Below are 16,876 nucleotides of genomic sequence, written 5' to 3'. Positions count from 1 at the left end.
AAATTAATACAAAATGCAGTTGGTAAATAATGATTTCATCTATAAGGAGGGAAAACAAGCTTTCCATACCTGCCAGACCCTGTGTTAACAAGTAATCAAAGTCCAGACTTAAATCTGATAGAGATATGTTGTCATGACCTGAAACATGCCCTTCATGCTCAAAAATCCTCCAGTGTGGTTGAAATAAGACAATTCTGCAAAGAAGAGTGGGCCAAAGTTCCCCCACAGCAATGTGAAAGACTCATTGCCAGTTATCGCAAATGCTTGATTGCAATTCGCTGCCAAGGGTGACACAACCAGTAATTAGGTTTATAGGACAATTACATTTTCCCATAGGGCCTGCTAGGTTTGTAAAGCTTTTTTCCCACTTAATTAATTGAAATATTCCCTGGAGCAGCAAGTGTATGTCACTCCACAGTTAAAAAACAGTCCCTAAAAACATTAGTATTTACACCTGCTCTCTCATTCCACAAAGTTCATTTTTAAAAAGCATCAGAGACAGACAGAGTGCTTTACTCTCCTACCTATCATGTCTGCAGCACTGATAGTACAACTGCTGGAAATCTCTCCTGCTGACTCACCTCCTCCTGCCCCTGATAAAGTACACTAAATACCTTCAGATCGTTGATCTCTCGCTTCTTTAACGCTGTAGCGCTGTACCAAAGTTTGCCCCCCAACCTCTTCATTGCAGGCATGTCTCACTAACTTTTCTACAAGCTGTTTCAGTGTAATGACAAGAGGCACCCTGACCTACCGTCATCTGTTCTTTTTCTACCAGAGGAAGCAATCGCAACAGTATCAAAAAGAATCCAGTCCAACAATCTTCCCTACCGCTGAGCATGACACTCTGGAACGGAATGTTCCGTGAGAACTTTTTGTTGTTCATGCTAAACTCCTTTTAAATTGGAGTGTGCAGCATTGTTCTCTTATCTAAGCCCTGCAGCTGCTGATCTACTCCTTCAGATGTTAGATGTGATGCTAGCTACAAAATCATTCACTGACAATATGGCACCATCCCTGCTTCTATGACTCTCAAACGACATCTAATTGATGTCAGTCTCACTCTGTGTTTTGATTATTTCATGTATTAAATTCTTTATCTTTGAGAAATGTTTGTTTTTACCACCTCTACTCTTTGCAGCTTTATTGTTACACCTGTCTATCCTCTCATTCTCACATATGTATTCTGCCTTGATTCGACTGACTTTCATTGCTCTTCTCACCAAAGCATGCCTCCACCTTCATCAACACTCTGAAAGCAAACATTATATCACCTGGACCAGCCACCTTTCCTTTCTCCTTCCCTAACCCTAACCCTTCACAGCTGCCCTCAATTCTTGCTTACTAATCCTCTGCACATTTTCTTTATTCAGCTCCATTCATTCATATGTACATTTCCATCTGTACCCTTAATCTTCCTGGCCAGCTGCATATCTTTTCCAGCTCAATCTCTCTGCCTTACCAATTGTTACAGGTCCTTTTCTCTTTCCTTATGTCCAGCCTCACATACAACTCATCATAATCCTTTTACCACCTCTCTCTTTGCCGTACACCAAGCCTCCCAGTAGGGCTGTCTACTTTCTTCATCTCTCTGCTTGTTCCACTTTTTATTTGCCAACATCTTCCTTTAAATAATCCTTTGCTTCCTCATTCCACCAATTCCATTCCAAGTCTCCTGTCCTATTTTCTCTGTGCAGAAAATACACTAAACACCTTCTTGGCAGGTTCCCTCACCACTTCAGCTGTACTTTCACAGTCTTCTGATAACTCTTACCTACCACCCAGAGCCTGTCTCAGCTCCTCCCTGAACTCTGCACAATATTAGTAACAGTAAAGCAAGTAGAATAAAATTTTATTTTTATAGCACCTTTCGAGACAAAGCTCATAAAGTGCTTCACAACAGAGCCAGAGCATTAAAATTACATAAATTAATATTTATTTTTCAACTACCACCATTTAATCATTGCGTCTACCTTCCCTCGCTTCCTCTTCTTGATTTCCAAAGCCAACATCCGAGGTTGCCTAGCTACACTCTCCTCTGACACCACCTTGCAGTCTCCTATCTCTTTTACACTGCACCTTCTGCATAGGATGTAGTTTACCTCCCTCCACTCTTATAAGTTATCCTGTTTTCCACACTCTTCCTGAAATGTGTGTTCAACACAGCCATTTCCATCCTTTTAGCAAAATCCACTGCTATCTGCCTGTTCACATTCCTCTCCTTAACCGACCCAACAGCTCCACGTCATCTTTGTTCACTTCATGTCCACTGAAGTCTGGTCCAGTCACCACTCTCAGTCCACTGGTGATACTCTCTACCACTTCATTCAACTTACTCCAGGAGTCCTCTCTTCTAACTGACATCTAACTTATGGGGCATACCCAGCGACAACATTCACCATTCAATTTCCAGCTTCTAACTTCTGATCCTGTTTGGCACTCTTTACCTTTACAACACTATTCACATACTCTTCCTTCAAGATTCCTACTCATCTTCCTATCTACACCATAGCAGAACAGTTTGAATCTACCTCCAACGCTCTTGGCCTTGCTTCCCTTCCCAACAATACATCTACCGTCATTCCACTCTGGCTGCAACCTCCTTCTTAACCTTTCATCTCTGTTATTTTCTAGTGGATGGTTCCCCATTTTCACATATGGTCTCAGATTAGGCATGACAGTGCAGAGTCAAACAGCTTTCCCTGGGACATAACATAGAGGACTGGGTCCTCCCACAGTTTTACTGCCCTTTTGACATTGCTTTCACTGAGACTGTAAGTGAAACAACTAGATTCATACAGCAGAGACAGATAGACATCTGTGAACATGGAAAACAACTCTTCAAAGCATCAAACACGTTAGTTTTTCTAATGGTTGTTGGTATAAAACATTTCTATCATGACTGTTCGTGCATGCTTTACGTAAATGTTATAAATGCCTCTTTGCCTCTTGGACTAGTGTTGAAGTAAATAGACCTAGGCACTTTGCAGTCGTCGAGTTGATCACAAATGCTGATAGAAAGTATTCTATAGTCAAACAATGAACCCAAGCACACCAGCAAATTAACAAAAGGGAGGCCGAAAAAGAAGCAAGGTGTTGCAGTGGCCCAGTCAAAGCCCACACCTTAATCCATGTGGAATGAGTCGGTGGGACCTCAATAAACGAAAATTTCCCCATAATGATGTCATTAATAAAGTTATACAGAACATTATTACTGCACCTAAGCTACTGAATCATGGGGTGTACATTTATTGACTTTAGATTGAAACCAATATATTTTAAAAACTAGCAGCTTGATGTGAAGATGAGTCTACACCACAACCCAGCTGTGATGTTGCTCTGCTACATTTGTTGGAGACAGGGCTGGATAAACCTGACATCACAGCAAAGCGTGTAATAGACACGCTGGCTGGATATACTGTAAATAATGGAATTGGAGCTGCTCTGCTGGAAAAACTATGTGATGATATGGTGTTTAAAATTACCCACATCTTTTTTCTGTATTGTGTATTAAAAATACCAAACAATGTGCCTACACCTCTGCTATATCTGTGAATCAGTACTGACTGATAATATCACAGTACAATGTGCTCATCATGCTGCACACTGGCTTGTTACATTTCTAACAATATATATATGCAGAAGTTGTTTGCAACTTCTTTAACTCTGACCCTGCACTCTTCTGCATTGTAACCCCTCTGTAAGGCAGAAAGTCACATGAATGTATATTGTGGTATTTTCTTTTTTTCTTTTCTACTTTCTTACATTAGATTAGTTGTGTGTGTGATAACGCAAAGCCACACAAATGAGCAAGAATAAATGCGGCACCACCCTCAGGCAAACCAGTCTAATTTTCTAAATGCTGAATTATAATGTTGAGAAATGGTGGAGTTAACGCTTCCTGAAAGTTTTGTCAAAATCTAATCAACTCTGCATGAATGAACAGACAAATTAACAAAGAGAAAAACAAACAATTGGGAAATTCGTAAGGAAGAAATAAATGACTGTGAAACAGCATATTTAGATTAAGCTTAGTCCTAGACTAAAAGTAAAGGTCAGTGAAAATGGTCTAGGACTGGGCTAAGTTCACATCTGCTTAACTTGCTGATAATGGTACTGAATTTAAACTCAGAGAAGCAAATTTAAAGAAAAACTGATAACGTGTGAGATGTAGTGCACGTGTAACCCCAGCAGTGAGTTGCATAACCAGTGGAACACAGCGTGCTGGGAGGCCGAATGTGTGTGTGTGTGTGTGTGTGTGTGTGTGTGTGTGTGTACCTGCAACCGTGGATTAATGGTGAAGCTGCCAGCTGTGGGGTTCATGCAGGACACGTATTGAACGTTGTGTATTTCCTTCAGAAGCAGCTTATTACGCTCATACCTGGGAGTCCACACACACATGCAGAAAAAAAATCACTCTTTAACAGTCTTGCATGCAGAAAAATACTCATGCCCCCTGTCTCTAATACACACACACACACACACACACACACACACACACTTTTGCAGATATGGACGCCTCAGCTCCCACTTAAGCTGGCGTGGCACAGCAGCATCCTCCTTCCTCTAAATTTCATACCTGAAATCCTCCTAGCATATCTCTAATGGGCTGACCGTGTCTAAGCCAGTTAGCCTGTGTCTGACGCAGTGGAACCATGTTCAGAATGGCTTCACTGTGTCAGAGAGATGAGCAACAAAATCCTTTTAAGGCGAATCACACAAGCCTGCTCCCACATTTGACTTTTGACACTCATAAAAGTTGTAGCATATTGATACTAAGGCAGGGATTTCTGTGAATACTAAAATGAGGGGGTTTTCAGAGGAAAGCTGCGAATTATTAACATTTCACAGCTATCAGCTGCTGGCACTCAATTATCTGAATGATCCTTTTATCTGTTAATACAGGGAGAAATTGTCAAAAATGTCCATCATTTGAGCAATTAAAGCGGTGCTGATATAGCGTTTTCTGAAAATCACCTCTGACAGCACAACCTATAAGTATAATGTTCGTCCTTCGAACAGCACGTGTATATTCTCTCCCATACATGTGTGTATACTGCACAGCTACATGATAAATGACAGCGCCTTACCAGTGGTTGTAGTCCATGTGTTGGCGTATTAGTGTGTGAGGCTGAACCGTGCCATATGCATCCACCTCAGGCATGTTCATGTCGTCTATGAAGTAGATCAGTCTTCTGCTGCCTGGGGGTCCGTAGTTGCGCCCTGCCTTCTTCTCAAGGGGTTTTTCTAACACAGCTGTGCAGGAGATGAATGAAAGAGCAGACAGCAGAAAGAGGAAAATCAGCACGGAGGAAACTGTAACTGAAAAACAGCATTTATGGAGTAGCTTCGGAATCTGGGAGTTGGGGTCATTTTGACTTTAGAAGAACACACAAGGCAGTGATAACTAATATGTAAGAAAAATGATTCCACTATACAAAATATAATTTTCTATTATTCTCTTTTTGTCCTTGGAGTATTTTTAACTTTTTAGGTCTCAGTGTCACTTACATTAAAAAAATGAGAAAAACAGAAAAATATTAATTGACATTTCAAGTGAGCTGCAACATGCAAAGAGCAGTTAAACATTTCTGTGTGTTAAGCACTGACAAGCAAAAAACACAGGGACACAGGGTACAGGTACTGAAGCAGTCTGAGGTGTCCCAATATGGAAAATAAAGATTCGGACCAGCAGCATTGCCCATGCTACATTTGCATGGATGTACGTATGTATTTCTTTTGATAAACTGTATATTCAACCTTCGAAGGCCTAAGTTGTCATGACGACCCTGACGCTAACTCTGAGGCAATTGTCTCTGATGACTTAGACTTCACAGGGTTAACCAGCAGCTAAAGACAAACGCAGATTTGTTATTTATATTTGCAGTAATTTACATTTGGCTGAACAGCTCTGTTCTGGGACTCTGTGTCCTTACAGAGACCCCAACACAGAAAAGACCAAGCATCCTGATAAAAGATCACATACATATCCTTTAACATAAAAATATTCTACTTATTTTTTTTACAATATTTATGTAAAACAAAATGTAAAATTATGTAAAATAACTTTTATATTAATGTTGATGTTTTCAAATTTTCTGAATAACCTTACAGAAACACAGCTATGGCTATATACATCATGCCATCATGATTTCAGGTGTCTCTCTGTAAGGATCACTGTGAGTTGGTCAGCATAGAAGAAATACTGGTGACTTCCAGTGCTACCCCTTGGTCTCCAAGTAAACACATTTATGGTATAAAATGGTAAATGGTAAATGGCCTGTATTTGTATAGCGCTTTACTTAGTCCCTAAGGACCCCAAAGCCCCATTCTCAAGTTATCACATTCACAAAACTTGACCTCTGACCTTGACCTTGAGGTCGAAGCCACTAAGATTCAAATTCATCGCAGATTTTTAGTAGATATACAATGGTATCAAAGTCACAAAGTGCCTGCATAGCCGGCTTGGTGAAAACAATACTCTATAAGTCTTTTATGGATGAGGGGTAAAAAAAACCTCCATCAGTACTATGATCTCATGATGCAGTATAGCACAATTATTAAATCAATTACAGTCCTTCAGATGCACAGCTTAAACAGAGAGGTGTGCCATTTGCCATTTTAAATCGTTCCTACCTTGAAGCATAGCAGATGTGGTATAATAGTTAAAAGGGACATTTTTGATCATATATTTCTCTGCGTCCAGTGATCCCAGTTTTTCCCCAACCAGAACAGACTTCCCGGTGCCAGCATTTCCAACCAGCATGACAGGCCTTCGGTATTCCAGCAGACGGTCCACGAAGTAACGCAATCGAATGGTCTCTGTAGTGTGGACCAGGCATGCCTGCAACATGGGAATCATTCACAAATATTTGATACACATCGTCTGATGGGGACACTACAGAGTGAAAGACTGTTCAGTGCCGTTATTATACCTCATACATTCCTTGTTATTATATGCCATTTTGTTTCCTCGTATTCCTAATTGTCTAAATTGTGTAATATTATAAAACCGCTCCTTTGTCCTTTGTCTGTTTGTTACCTGATTTACATTGTGAGTGCCAACCTATGTACAAGATCAGATTGTATTCAAGAGTTGGATTATTAACTTTTACTCTGCCTCTATCCTGTTTTTCACTCGCTGGGCCCACGTCCTTATTTTAGGTTTGACAGCGTTTTAGTAGATAAAGGTGAATGGCTTGGACTTGAATTTAGTTGCGGTTTGGGGAAGGCCTTGAAGGCAGCAGCTCCCGGGCCTGGCAGATCCCCATAGAAGTAAAGAAGTTAAAGAATTGAAAAGGGTAGGGAGGGTGGGGCACGTAAATGAGAATGAACAGCTTGTAGAACTGGGGGAACCTATATAGATGAGAACTGGAAGGAGCGTGTTTGGAGGTGTGGTCCCGCTCCTGAAATTCTGATACTTTATCTCCAATTGAGTTCCCATCCTGCTGCTATGCACAACAGGAACAACACAATAAAGACTTTGAATTATCTTAACTCTCTAGTGTAGCTACATTAAATTCTAGGTGTATTACTATGATCACTTTTTCTCATGTGGACATGTCTTTAAAACATTAGCTATGGTTAACATAAAGACAAGTGCCTGTCTATTTACACATCTAAAGCATTTGGAGTTAGTTTCAGCCTCCTGCAGAATGTAATCCTAATTCTGTGACAGTTTTCACAAACCATGATGAACATGCCTTGGTGTTAACCTTGCTCAGAGTTGTCCAATGTGTCAAATTTGTCGGCTGACATTGTGGTAGTCTATCGGAGACTTTAAAACACTAAATATTCTATTAGAACTTCTAAAGAAATGATATTTTCAAACCCTTTTGGAGCAAGTTTAACAGTAGTTTTTATTAAAAGGGACACATTTTTGATCATACAAATTAATGTTAGTTTAAATGTTTAAAAATAACTGCCAAAATTAATGCCTTGAGGTTTTTCAAGATGGCTACTGATTGGCTGGTTGGAACATTTAGTCACATAAATAGCACATAAAACCTAAGAAAGCAAAGAATGAAAGAAAACACACAAAAAAAGCATCTAATCTAAAACCTTTGTTGTACCTGAAGTGGTGTGTCTGCATCCATCTCAAACTTGGGCACCATCTTGGACCAGGGTTCAAACTTCTTACTCTTGGGGTCGATGTAGTAATCAAACACGGTGCCCTGGGTAGGGAACTTGATGGTTTTGAACTCGGTCACCCACCACTTGCTGAACTCCACTCTGTAGTCGATCAGCTGTGCTCACACAGAGCACACATGCAGAGACACAGAGGGTAGGCGAGCGGTCAATACTCTAAAATGACTTCCCCTCTGCTTCTTTTCTGTACAGTAGCTATGGATCTATGTGTTTGATTTATACTGGTGCGAATGCAAACCAGAGGACAAATAAATGGCAGCAATATAGTGATCCAGCTACAGCAGATGAAGGGTGGAAAATAAGAGATGGCAGGCGTATCTATGCATCTCTGCGAGTCAGACGGTGAAGTAGCCTCATCACCTGCTGGCTGGCAGCGCCTTGCCTTCCTCTCTGCCTCCCCACTCCTTCCTACCTGTCTTCTCTATTCACTACCAACTCTCCAGTCAATAAAACCACTTAGCATTTAAATGCATCTGTGATGGGAAAATAAAGTGGAGTACATTTGTACCAAGGGGAAAGCAGTTTTATCCCATAACTTAGATGGACGCGCTTACTGTACGGCACTAACTGGATTGCTTAGCAACTGCTCGCCATGGCTCTCCTGCTGATTTAAATTCAGCCAGTCTGTGTGTTGTTCAGGGGGAATGGAGTCCACTTCATTTTCAGATGAAGATCTCTCCCTTTTAAAACCCCTGCCATTTCTTCAACTGAAAATAACATTGAAATGACTTTTCACGAATAGAGACACAGAGTTGAGTTGCATAAGAGCCATGACGGCTGGAATAATACCAAGAAATACCAAGTGCAAGAAACTCTTTCAGGAAGGGGATATGGGAGAAAAAAAAACATTTGGCTGTTTCAGTTATTTCCCATTCTTTTCCTTTTTTATGCAACCACTTAGTACGCATCTCACACGCCCAAAGCCCTATGCAGTACCTGGTCTTGAAACATAGCTCCTCCAAAGGCCCAGACCGCAGCAAAGACAAAATAGAGCTCATAAAGTTCTTTGGCACAGTCTGCTGGGGTGTTTTCTGGAGTCAGAAGACATTCCAGCAAGTAGCACAGCATCTGGACCATACTCTGCTCAGGGATAGGGATGATCTTCTTAAATCTGAACAAAGATAGATGCATTACATCACATGATTCCAGCATTGTAGTCGTCTCATGTTCCTCATTCAGTACATAAAGGAACAACTGTGTACACAGCAAACAATAAAATGTTAAACTCTGGTGTTACAATCTGCAGTTTTGAATTGGATCACGCATTTCTTTTCCTCATTTAACAGAACAAACACAGCTTCTTTCAATTAAATACACTGAATTATGTTGAAGTCCAAGAAAAGAGATGACATATTTATGAGCTGTGGTACAGTGGTTCCATACACACTGTCTCACATTGTGAACAAATTTGCCCTCCTCTGCTTCCTGTTATTGCTGTGTGCTCTAATAGGAGCAGTGATGGAGGTGTTGGAAGAGGCGAGTGGTCCTGTATAGAAAGCACCATCCAATTCTGCTGACTCAGTCCGTGTTTGCTCGTCTAACACACCCACTTAGCACCATTTGTTACGTGTTATGTCACACCCCAACATCCTGCGTCAATATGTGACTCCAAGCACTTCCTGTTACAGTGGCACAAAGCCACAGAGGTGCTGCATTACCTCGACCTGAGTGCTTCCAGGCAAGGTGGGATGTACTTGTCAAAGAGAATTGTCAGGTTGGCCTTCTCTGACTGGACTTTCCTCTTGTCGATCCAGCTTGACACTGGTGGGTTCCACCCAAGGTCTGCCGGGTTTATGTAAAGGATGCCTGAAAAGAACGAGATCGAGTAAGATTTAAATTTGTCACATTCAGGTTTACGGTGTTTATAACAGGGTTGGATTGGGGCAACAATATTTTTTGGACTTCTGCTGAACCCCCCACCCTACTTTCCATGCACCTAGCATGTCGTATATAAAAGATGGATGGAACCACTATGACATCAGCCACTGGTTTTGGAGCTTTTACACCTTTTACACTGCAACTTCATTTTTTGGAGCTAGAAGTGATCATATACCTGAACGAGAGGGTGGAGTGCTAAGCTATTAGCTAATGCTACCCAGCTTGGTTCACAAGTTCACAAACACACATATTGCTAAATAGTGCTACGTGACAGACCAGTATAGTACTACAACGTCAGTCAAATGTTCTTATGAATACGAAAATGATCTAGAGAGGTTATGTACTTATAATATTATGGGGGCTTAGTATTATACAGGTACCTTCAACAAAATCATCTGGTATAGCTTTAAGCCTATGCCATGATAGTGGGTCAGTTTACAAGAAAAATTAGATATCAGTGCAGCGCACATTATTGTAATGTATTTTAATGTCACAAAAGAATTAAATCATATATAACTTAGTGGCCCACAGTGAATTTGGTTCTTTTTAGACACTTATCAGAAGTGCAAAAGTAAAACAATGAAAAAAGAGGAATAACAAGAACTACCCGCTCTGGATACAGTAGCAGGGGTGGCAGTGCGAAGGTGGCTGATCTCAAACACCAGCCTCATGGTGGGGTTCAAAGGGATCCGCTCATTACTGGCCAGAGTCAGCACCTAACAAGAGGGGAAAGCAGATTTTCATACACAGAAATAACTAAAACAGAATGTGTTCTTTTCGTGCCTGGCACACAGTCTAAGCCTCTTTTTACATGCAGACACCGTTATTCACTCTCTCATTCAGAGAGTACAAACAGTTTACTATCCTTTCGTATCAGTGATGAGTCAACCACGTTCCCTTTTCATATCCGAATGCTCATTTAGTGAACAACAGACAGTCTTTTATTCTGTGTCAAACTGACATTTTCATTAAATCAATACAAGCACACACTTGCATGCGTTTAATTCACGAGCACCTTGTTGTCATCCATGACTGTGTTGAGTGATTCAATCCACATTGGGTCAATGTCTCCATCCAAAACAATCCACTTCGGTCCGCCGTGACTAATGTTGGCCAATTCGCGCATTATATTGGAGAACAGACCTGCAGGAAGGACACAAGACATTTTGGATGTTTGAGACAGGTCACTAAACACTTTGCACTGATCACATTGTATCTGTGAAGGACTCTGTAATCACCATCTTTCCACTCTCGGGTTGCTGGGTTGATGATACCAAAGAGCTCGTCATTGGTCACAGCCTTAGGGTTGAGGTCTGCCCACACGGGCCGACGCTTCATGTTCTGATAGGTCCTGTGGAGTGACCTCATCACCTGGCTCTTCCCAGTGCCTGCATTCCCTATCACAAACACAGAGTGACGCACTGCCAGCAGCTCATCCAGCTGCACCACCTAATAGACAGACACAGTTTAACATTAGAAATTCTTTTTTGTATATAAACACAAAGAAAACATAACACTGAGGACTAAATTCCCTTTACAAAATATGCAAATATGTAGCTTTCTGTGTACCCTGTGGTGCTCAGTCTACTGCAACTCCTCCTTGTTATTCTGCTATAATATATATGCAGAATGACAGGAGTGTGATGCATTGCAGTGCAGCACAGCAGCTTAGTACACTGTTCACAGACCACGATAAATGACAGCAGTTGTTTTCAGGGAGGACAGATCTCTGCACACACTACTATGTCTGCATAATCAAAATGCCACCCAATCTATTTTACACAGTATAATAATGTGTCCTGCTCTGAAAACCAAACAATTTAATGAATTAAAAAGACATTTTAAGATAGCATTAATAAATGCAGGCACACAAATATACACACAGTTTAACAGAACTGATAAAGAAGGGCATTTGGTTGGTCTCCACTAAGACCAACTTTTGATGTGATTTGGATCTCTGTTCTTTCCTTTTCATATGCTCCACCTCGCCTCTTGTTTTATGGTGCTCGGTTTGCTAGTTTTGTGAAATCTAGAACTATTTTCTGTTCCAACAAGAACAAAGATTTCCCTAACAGATGGTATGGGCCCAAAGAGCCCTGATCTCAGCACTATGGAGTCAGTCTGGGATTACTTTGAAAATACAGAAGAAACTGAAGCAGACTAAATCCACAAAAGAACAGTGGGAGGTTCTCCAAGATTGTCTAAAGTAGCAGTGCATAAGGAGAAGTGATGCTGTTTTGAATGTAAATATTAGGTCAATATTAGGTTGTCTATACCCAACCATCTTTTTACTGTCTTTCTATTTTCCTCGCTCTTTTCAGGTCTTGTTGTTGGCCCCGTGTTTTTCTGTATGTTTCTGGCATGGCGTCATTAAATACTCCATTAACTAGCCATGTTCCTAATCAAGTTACTATAACCTAGCACTTATTGAAGGATTGAAGATTAACAAAACACTATATGTCAGGTTGTAGTTTACTTGTCTTGTTTACAGGGCCCTCATTAGTGAAAGACATTATTTGTCTCCCTGTGTCTCAGTTAAGCTACCAGCCCGACAGCACCACACACACCTTGCTTCCAGCTCTCTCACCGGTCTTATATGCTCTCAACCTCAAGACACTAGCTGACTTGCCCCCCAGCCAAACATTCAATTCAACTGCACCTAGCCAACGAAAAACATAACTTTCAAGTCACAAATAAGCCTTATTTACTGTAACCCCTCACTTTCCCCACTTTTATAACATATTATATTTGATTTAGCCTTTTTTCTCACCTTTTGTATAAAAAACATTCAAATCTGTTTATGGCAATAATTTTAAGAGGATACTTATTTCCCCACAGTGATATGTATCTACACTGGTTAGCCGCAACAGTAAAGCTACCTGCCTGATATTGTATAGTGCTTCCTCCAGACAATGCTTTAGACCAGGGGTCCCCAATCCCAGTCCACGAGGGCCGGTGTCCCTGCAGGTTTTAGATGTGTTCTTGATCCAACACAGCTGATTTAAATGGATAAATTACCTTCTCAACATGTCTTGAAGTTCTCCAGAGGCCTGGTAATGAACTAATCATGTGATTCAGGTGTGTTGACCCAGGGTGAGATCTAAAACCTGCAGGGACACCGGCCCTCGTGGACTGGGATTGGGGACCCCTGCTTTAGACACTTTATAGATTTAATCCATCATAATATATGCAGTATAGAAAGTTTTCTGTACTATTTTTAGTACTATTTATAACTATTATGAAGCACAGTCCTCTCGTACTCTTTAAAATCCAGGGTGAGCGCACTGCTAATGTGTATCACTATTTTATCCCAGGCCATGAAGTTATTGGTACCTAAACCAAAGTCACAAAGGAAAAAGTACAAAGTGAGTAAAAATGAGGGAGTAACTTTAAAATGAAACAAGAAAGCAGAACACAAAACTCTCAAATTGGGATATGAACTGTAGCCTGGCTGAGAAACTTGTTTATTACACCGCCACCCTTCCTGCCTCCTTATCGAGACTCTTTAAAACAGGACCATTAGCCCGGTTCTCAATATTGCTGTGCACTGATGCATTGAGGCACCAGTGCCAATGGGCACCTTGTACATATATCTGCAATACTGACCTCTTATAACAAAAGCACCGCTGTTTGACACACTGGGATAAAAATGCATTTCCCCCTCCTGTCACCAAAACCTTTCTTCTGAGTATACTGGGATTGCCCTGTAGATGGTATGAATAAAAGTAACACCTAAGTGAATTTTAGGATCCAAGGTTTTTGTCCTGAGATGATCAACGTCATCTGTCAGATGATAGAAGTGCTAAAGAATCCGCACTGATAATTACATATTTTGCTAAATGTGTAGTTTGGTTGTTTAACAATGAGTATTGCTGTGATTTGGTTCTATATAAATACAATTGAACTGAATTGAATTGAATTAAACTATCAGTGTCGTGGATGATCTGTGTGTATTTTATTGTGTGCATAAAGAGAGATGAGAAGCTGTTTACATAATAAATCCATTCATTCATTCACAAGATCCTAAACATGCAATGCTTTTCAGCTTAATGTTTCAGCAATATATTGCTTTTAAATACAACGTGCTGTTGAAAATGCTGTCAATTCACTTTAATGGCAAACTAGAAATAAAATATCCTAATAGTTTGCTTTTCTTTCTCCACAGAAACTGCAACATTTCTTGATTTTTAGAACTACAAATTAACCGTCTCCAAAGTTCCTTTGTGGGTTCAGACTTCTTCATTTCTGAGTTAACATATTCAGTACGAGTGTGAGTGGACACCACAGAGTGATTTAAAAAAGAGTGACAGAGACAAAAAAAGAGAGAAAGATATTTCCTCCCCACTTCCGCTCTAACATACACCCAATCAATGCCATCGACCCGGCTTCTTGGGGTTCCTTCTCCACATCCATTCAGCCAGAGCACAGGCAGCTTTGCACTCTCAAAGACCCTGGCTGATTACCGCTTTGATGTGGGGAGGACTAATGCTAGCACAGGCTAACACTAAAGGTATGCTCTTGCCCTCCCCCCTTAATGGTCTGAAATCAAAAGGTTTGCTACACAAACATAGAAGTAAAAGTTCAGGCTCTGGGTGTGGACGGTTGTTATTGACCGCTCTGCAATTCTCTCCCTCTCTTGCGCTGATTCTCCTCCTCTTTGTTTATTTCTGTGGCTGGCTCTCACAATGTCAGGGTTAAGTGGCATGGTGCAGCGCAAGCCTCCATTGATGGAGTGTTATTATGTGGTTCCGTGTCTATTTGACCTGAGGCAGATTGCACTTATTTCCCCTGGTCCTGCGTACATCTGTCTCTGACATACAATGCCTTCTATTGAGAGTCTGTATGTGTGTATCTGTATGTAATATAATGACTAGAATTAGGTCATCAGCTTGGGCACCTGAACTCTCATTGGTTTTCAGCAATATTTGCCCAATTCATCCAGATGCTGGTGTCTTGTTTGACACTAATGTGTATTTCCCAGTGGAACATTATGACATGAGGTAAACAGCTTTTGGAAAGAACTAAGATAAATCTAAATGAAAGTGCTACAACTGTAATATCTATCTAAATTGTTAAAGATGAAACCCCCCATCTGGGGACCTGGCTCATGCTTCTCAGACAACTTGTGATTATGTTTGCTTTCATCCGGAGCTTTGCAACTGACTTACACTCATACGGGTCCTTCATTTATTCAGCTGTAATGAAAATACAATTGGATAAACTGCAGCAGATAACCCTGAAGACTGTCAGGGAGTAACCGCACCTTTAGTACAAAATTGTCCTCGGCTTGCAACTTCAAGTCCAGGATGGACTCCCTCACGCCCTTCTCAAAGTCCAGGTCTCTCTTCCTGGGGACGTCCAAGGCAGGAAACAAGTCTCCTATTAATCCCATGAAGACAGGCATGTCGTCGGTCACGATCTTGGGAATGTTGAAGTCTCTGAGAGCTCGCATTAGCACCTGGTCCTCAGCTCTGCCGGGGTCTCCTCGCTTCAGAGAACCGGCCACCACCAGGACTGACTTGATGGCTCGGAGACCCCAGTCATAGTGGTCCTACAGAAATATACACACCGCTCGTATTAGAACCTTTTTCATCGACAAGCTCATCAAAATGTTTTTATGGAGGATAATTAAGAAATTCAATCTTAGAGAAATAACAAGACTAAATATGCAACTCTATTTACTTTGTCATTTCTGACTTTGTGTAAAAACCTATACTGCCCCAGTTTCCATTTAGAACATATCTAAAGCTGCCACCTGTGTTGTATGACTGTATCTGAAGTCATTTGCTTAATGGCATAAGTATAATATCACAAGTTTTTGACTTCTATCCAGAGGCTCTCCAAATAACATGGAAGAGTAAGGCAACACACACACATACACACACACACTCGTTTTCATATCTTTGTGAGGACATCTAATTGACATAATGCTTTCCCTAGCCGCTTATCCTAAGCCTAACCATCAAAAATGAATACCTAACTTTAACCCTTAGCTTAAAGCTAACCATAACCTAATTGTAACCTTGACACTAAAACCACATTTTGAGCCTCAAAAATGCCTTCAAACTTGTGGGGACCGGGATTTTGGTCCCCACAAGTATAGTAAATTTCCAATTTTTGGTCCCCACAAAGATATCAATAAATGCACACACACACACACACACACACACACACACACACACACACACACACACACACACACACACACACACACACACACACACACACACACAGAAAAACCCACTTAAATATAGAAAGAAACCACCAGGTTCACATCACATCAATATGTGCTGCGATTAACTGTTAACCCCCCTTGTTTTCACAATGAAGGAAAAGATAGAGCCATAGATTTTTTGTCATGTAGCTATCAGATCTGCTGCTGCTTCATATTTTGTTGATCAGCACTTCAAGTGTTTAGTCTTATCATATCAGCTAGGCTGTTGGTACCCAGCAGTCTAACAGCTATTCGTGATTCAACAGTAAATTGAAGGTGATCAAATGTTTTGTACAAAGCCCTGTGTCCCAAGTTACTCTGAATAAATGTGATTTTCTTTTCAATACACTGATAAAATAAAGTAGAATACAAGTAAAAAATAGTAACTGTGCTGTAATATTGCCTATATTTTAAATGCGTCTATCATAGATTCTGATGATAATACAGGAGGACGATATGAAAACAAAAGCAACTGCCTACCCTAGTGTCAACTCAAGAAAAGTGGTTGGTATCTGGATGCCTTGGGAATTAATGAAGCTGCCGTGTACAGCATGGATGGATCTGGCAAAAAGCGCTGACGCAAAAATGAGATATGAGTGACACCTCCTTCCACCATCACTCTGGCAAACAAATGAA

General features: G+C 40.8%; 1 protein-coding gene across 4 annotated transcripts in view; it reads right to left on the bottom strand.

Annotated features, from left to right (window-relative positions):
- The window catches only part of dnah9 (dynein, axonemal, heavy chain 9), a 167,059-nt gene that overhangs the window by 94,325 nt on the left and 55,858 nt on the right, over positions 1 to 16,876 (bottom strand). For 3 of the 4 annotated variants that reach the window (XR_005614072.1, XM_039616385.1, XM_039616386.1), the window contains 10 exons: positions 15,290 to 15,577; positions 11,265 to 11,475; positions 11,042 to 11,169; positions 10,634 to 10,742; positions 9,807 to 9,954; positions 9,085 to 9,259; positions 8,073 to 8,246; positions 6,637 to 6,844; positions 5,091 to 5,256; positions 4,279 to 4,381 (listed from right to left, as the gene is read on the bottom strand). Coding sequence is in view for 3 of the 4 variants with exons in the window: in XM_039616385.1 (XP_039472319.1) it covers positions 4,279 to 4,381; positions 5,091 to 5,256; positions 6,637 to 6,844; positions 8,073 to 8,246; positions 9,085 to 9,259; positions 9,807 to 9,954; positions 10,634 to 10,742; positions 11,042 to 11,169; positions 11,265 to 11,475; positions 15,290 to 15,577 (1,710 nt within the window). In the remaining variant the exon portion in view is untranslated. Of the gene's footprint in view, positions 1 to 4,278; positions 4,382 to 5,090; positions 5,257 to 6,636; positions 6,845 to 8,072; positions 8,247 to 9,084; positions 9,260 to 9,806; positions 9,955 to 10,633; positions 10,743 to 11,041; positions 11,170 to 11,264; positions 11,476 to 15,289; positions 15,578 to 16,720; positions 16,743 to 16,876 lie in introns of those variants that run through there. The other variant, XM_039616387.1, reaches the window with a different exon arrangement.

Source organism: Oreochromis aureus, linkage group 8 (assembly GCF_013358895.1).
Source record: "Oreochromis aureus strain Israel breed Guangdong linkage group 8, ZZ_aureus, whole genome shotgun sequence".
NCBI lineage: Eukaryota > Metazoa > Chordata > Actinopteri > Cichliformes > Cichlidae > Oreochromis > Oreochromis aureus.
The sequence above is the reverse complement of the archived record's forward strand: the minus strand, read 5'-3'. Positions and strand labels throughout refer to the sequence as shown.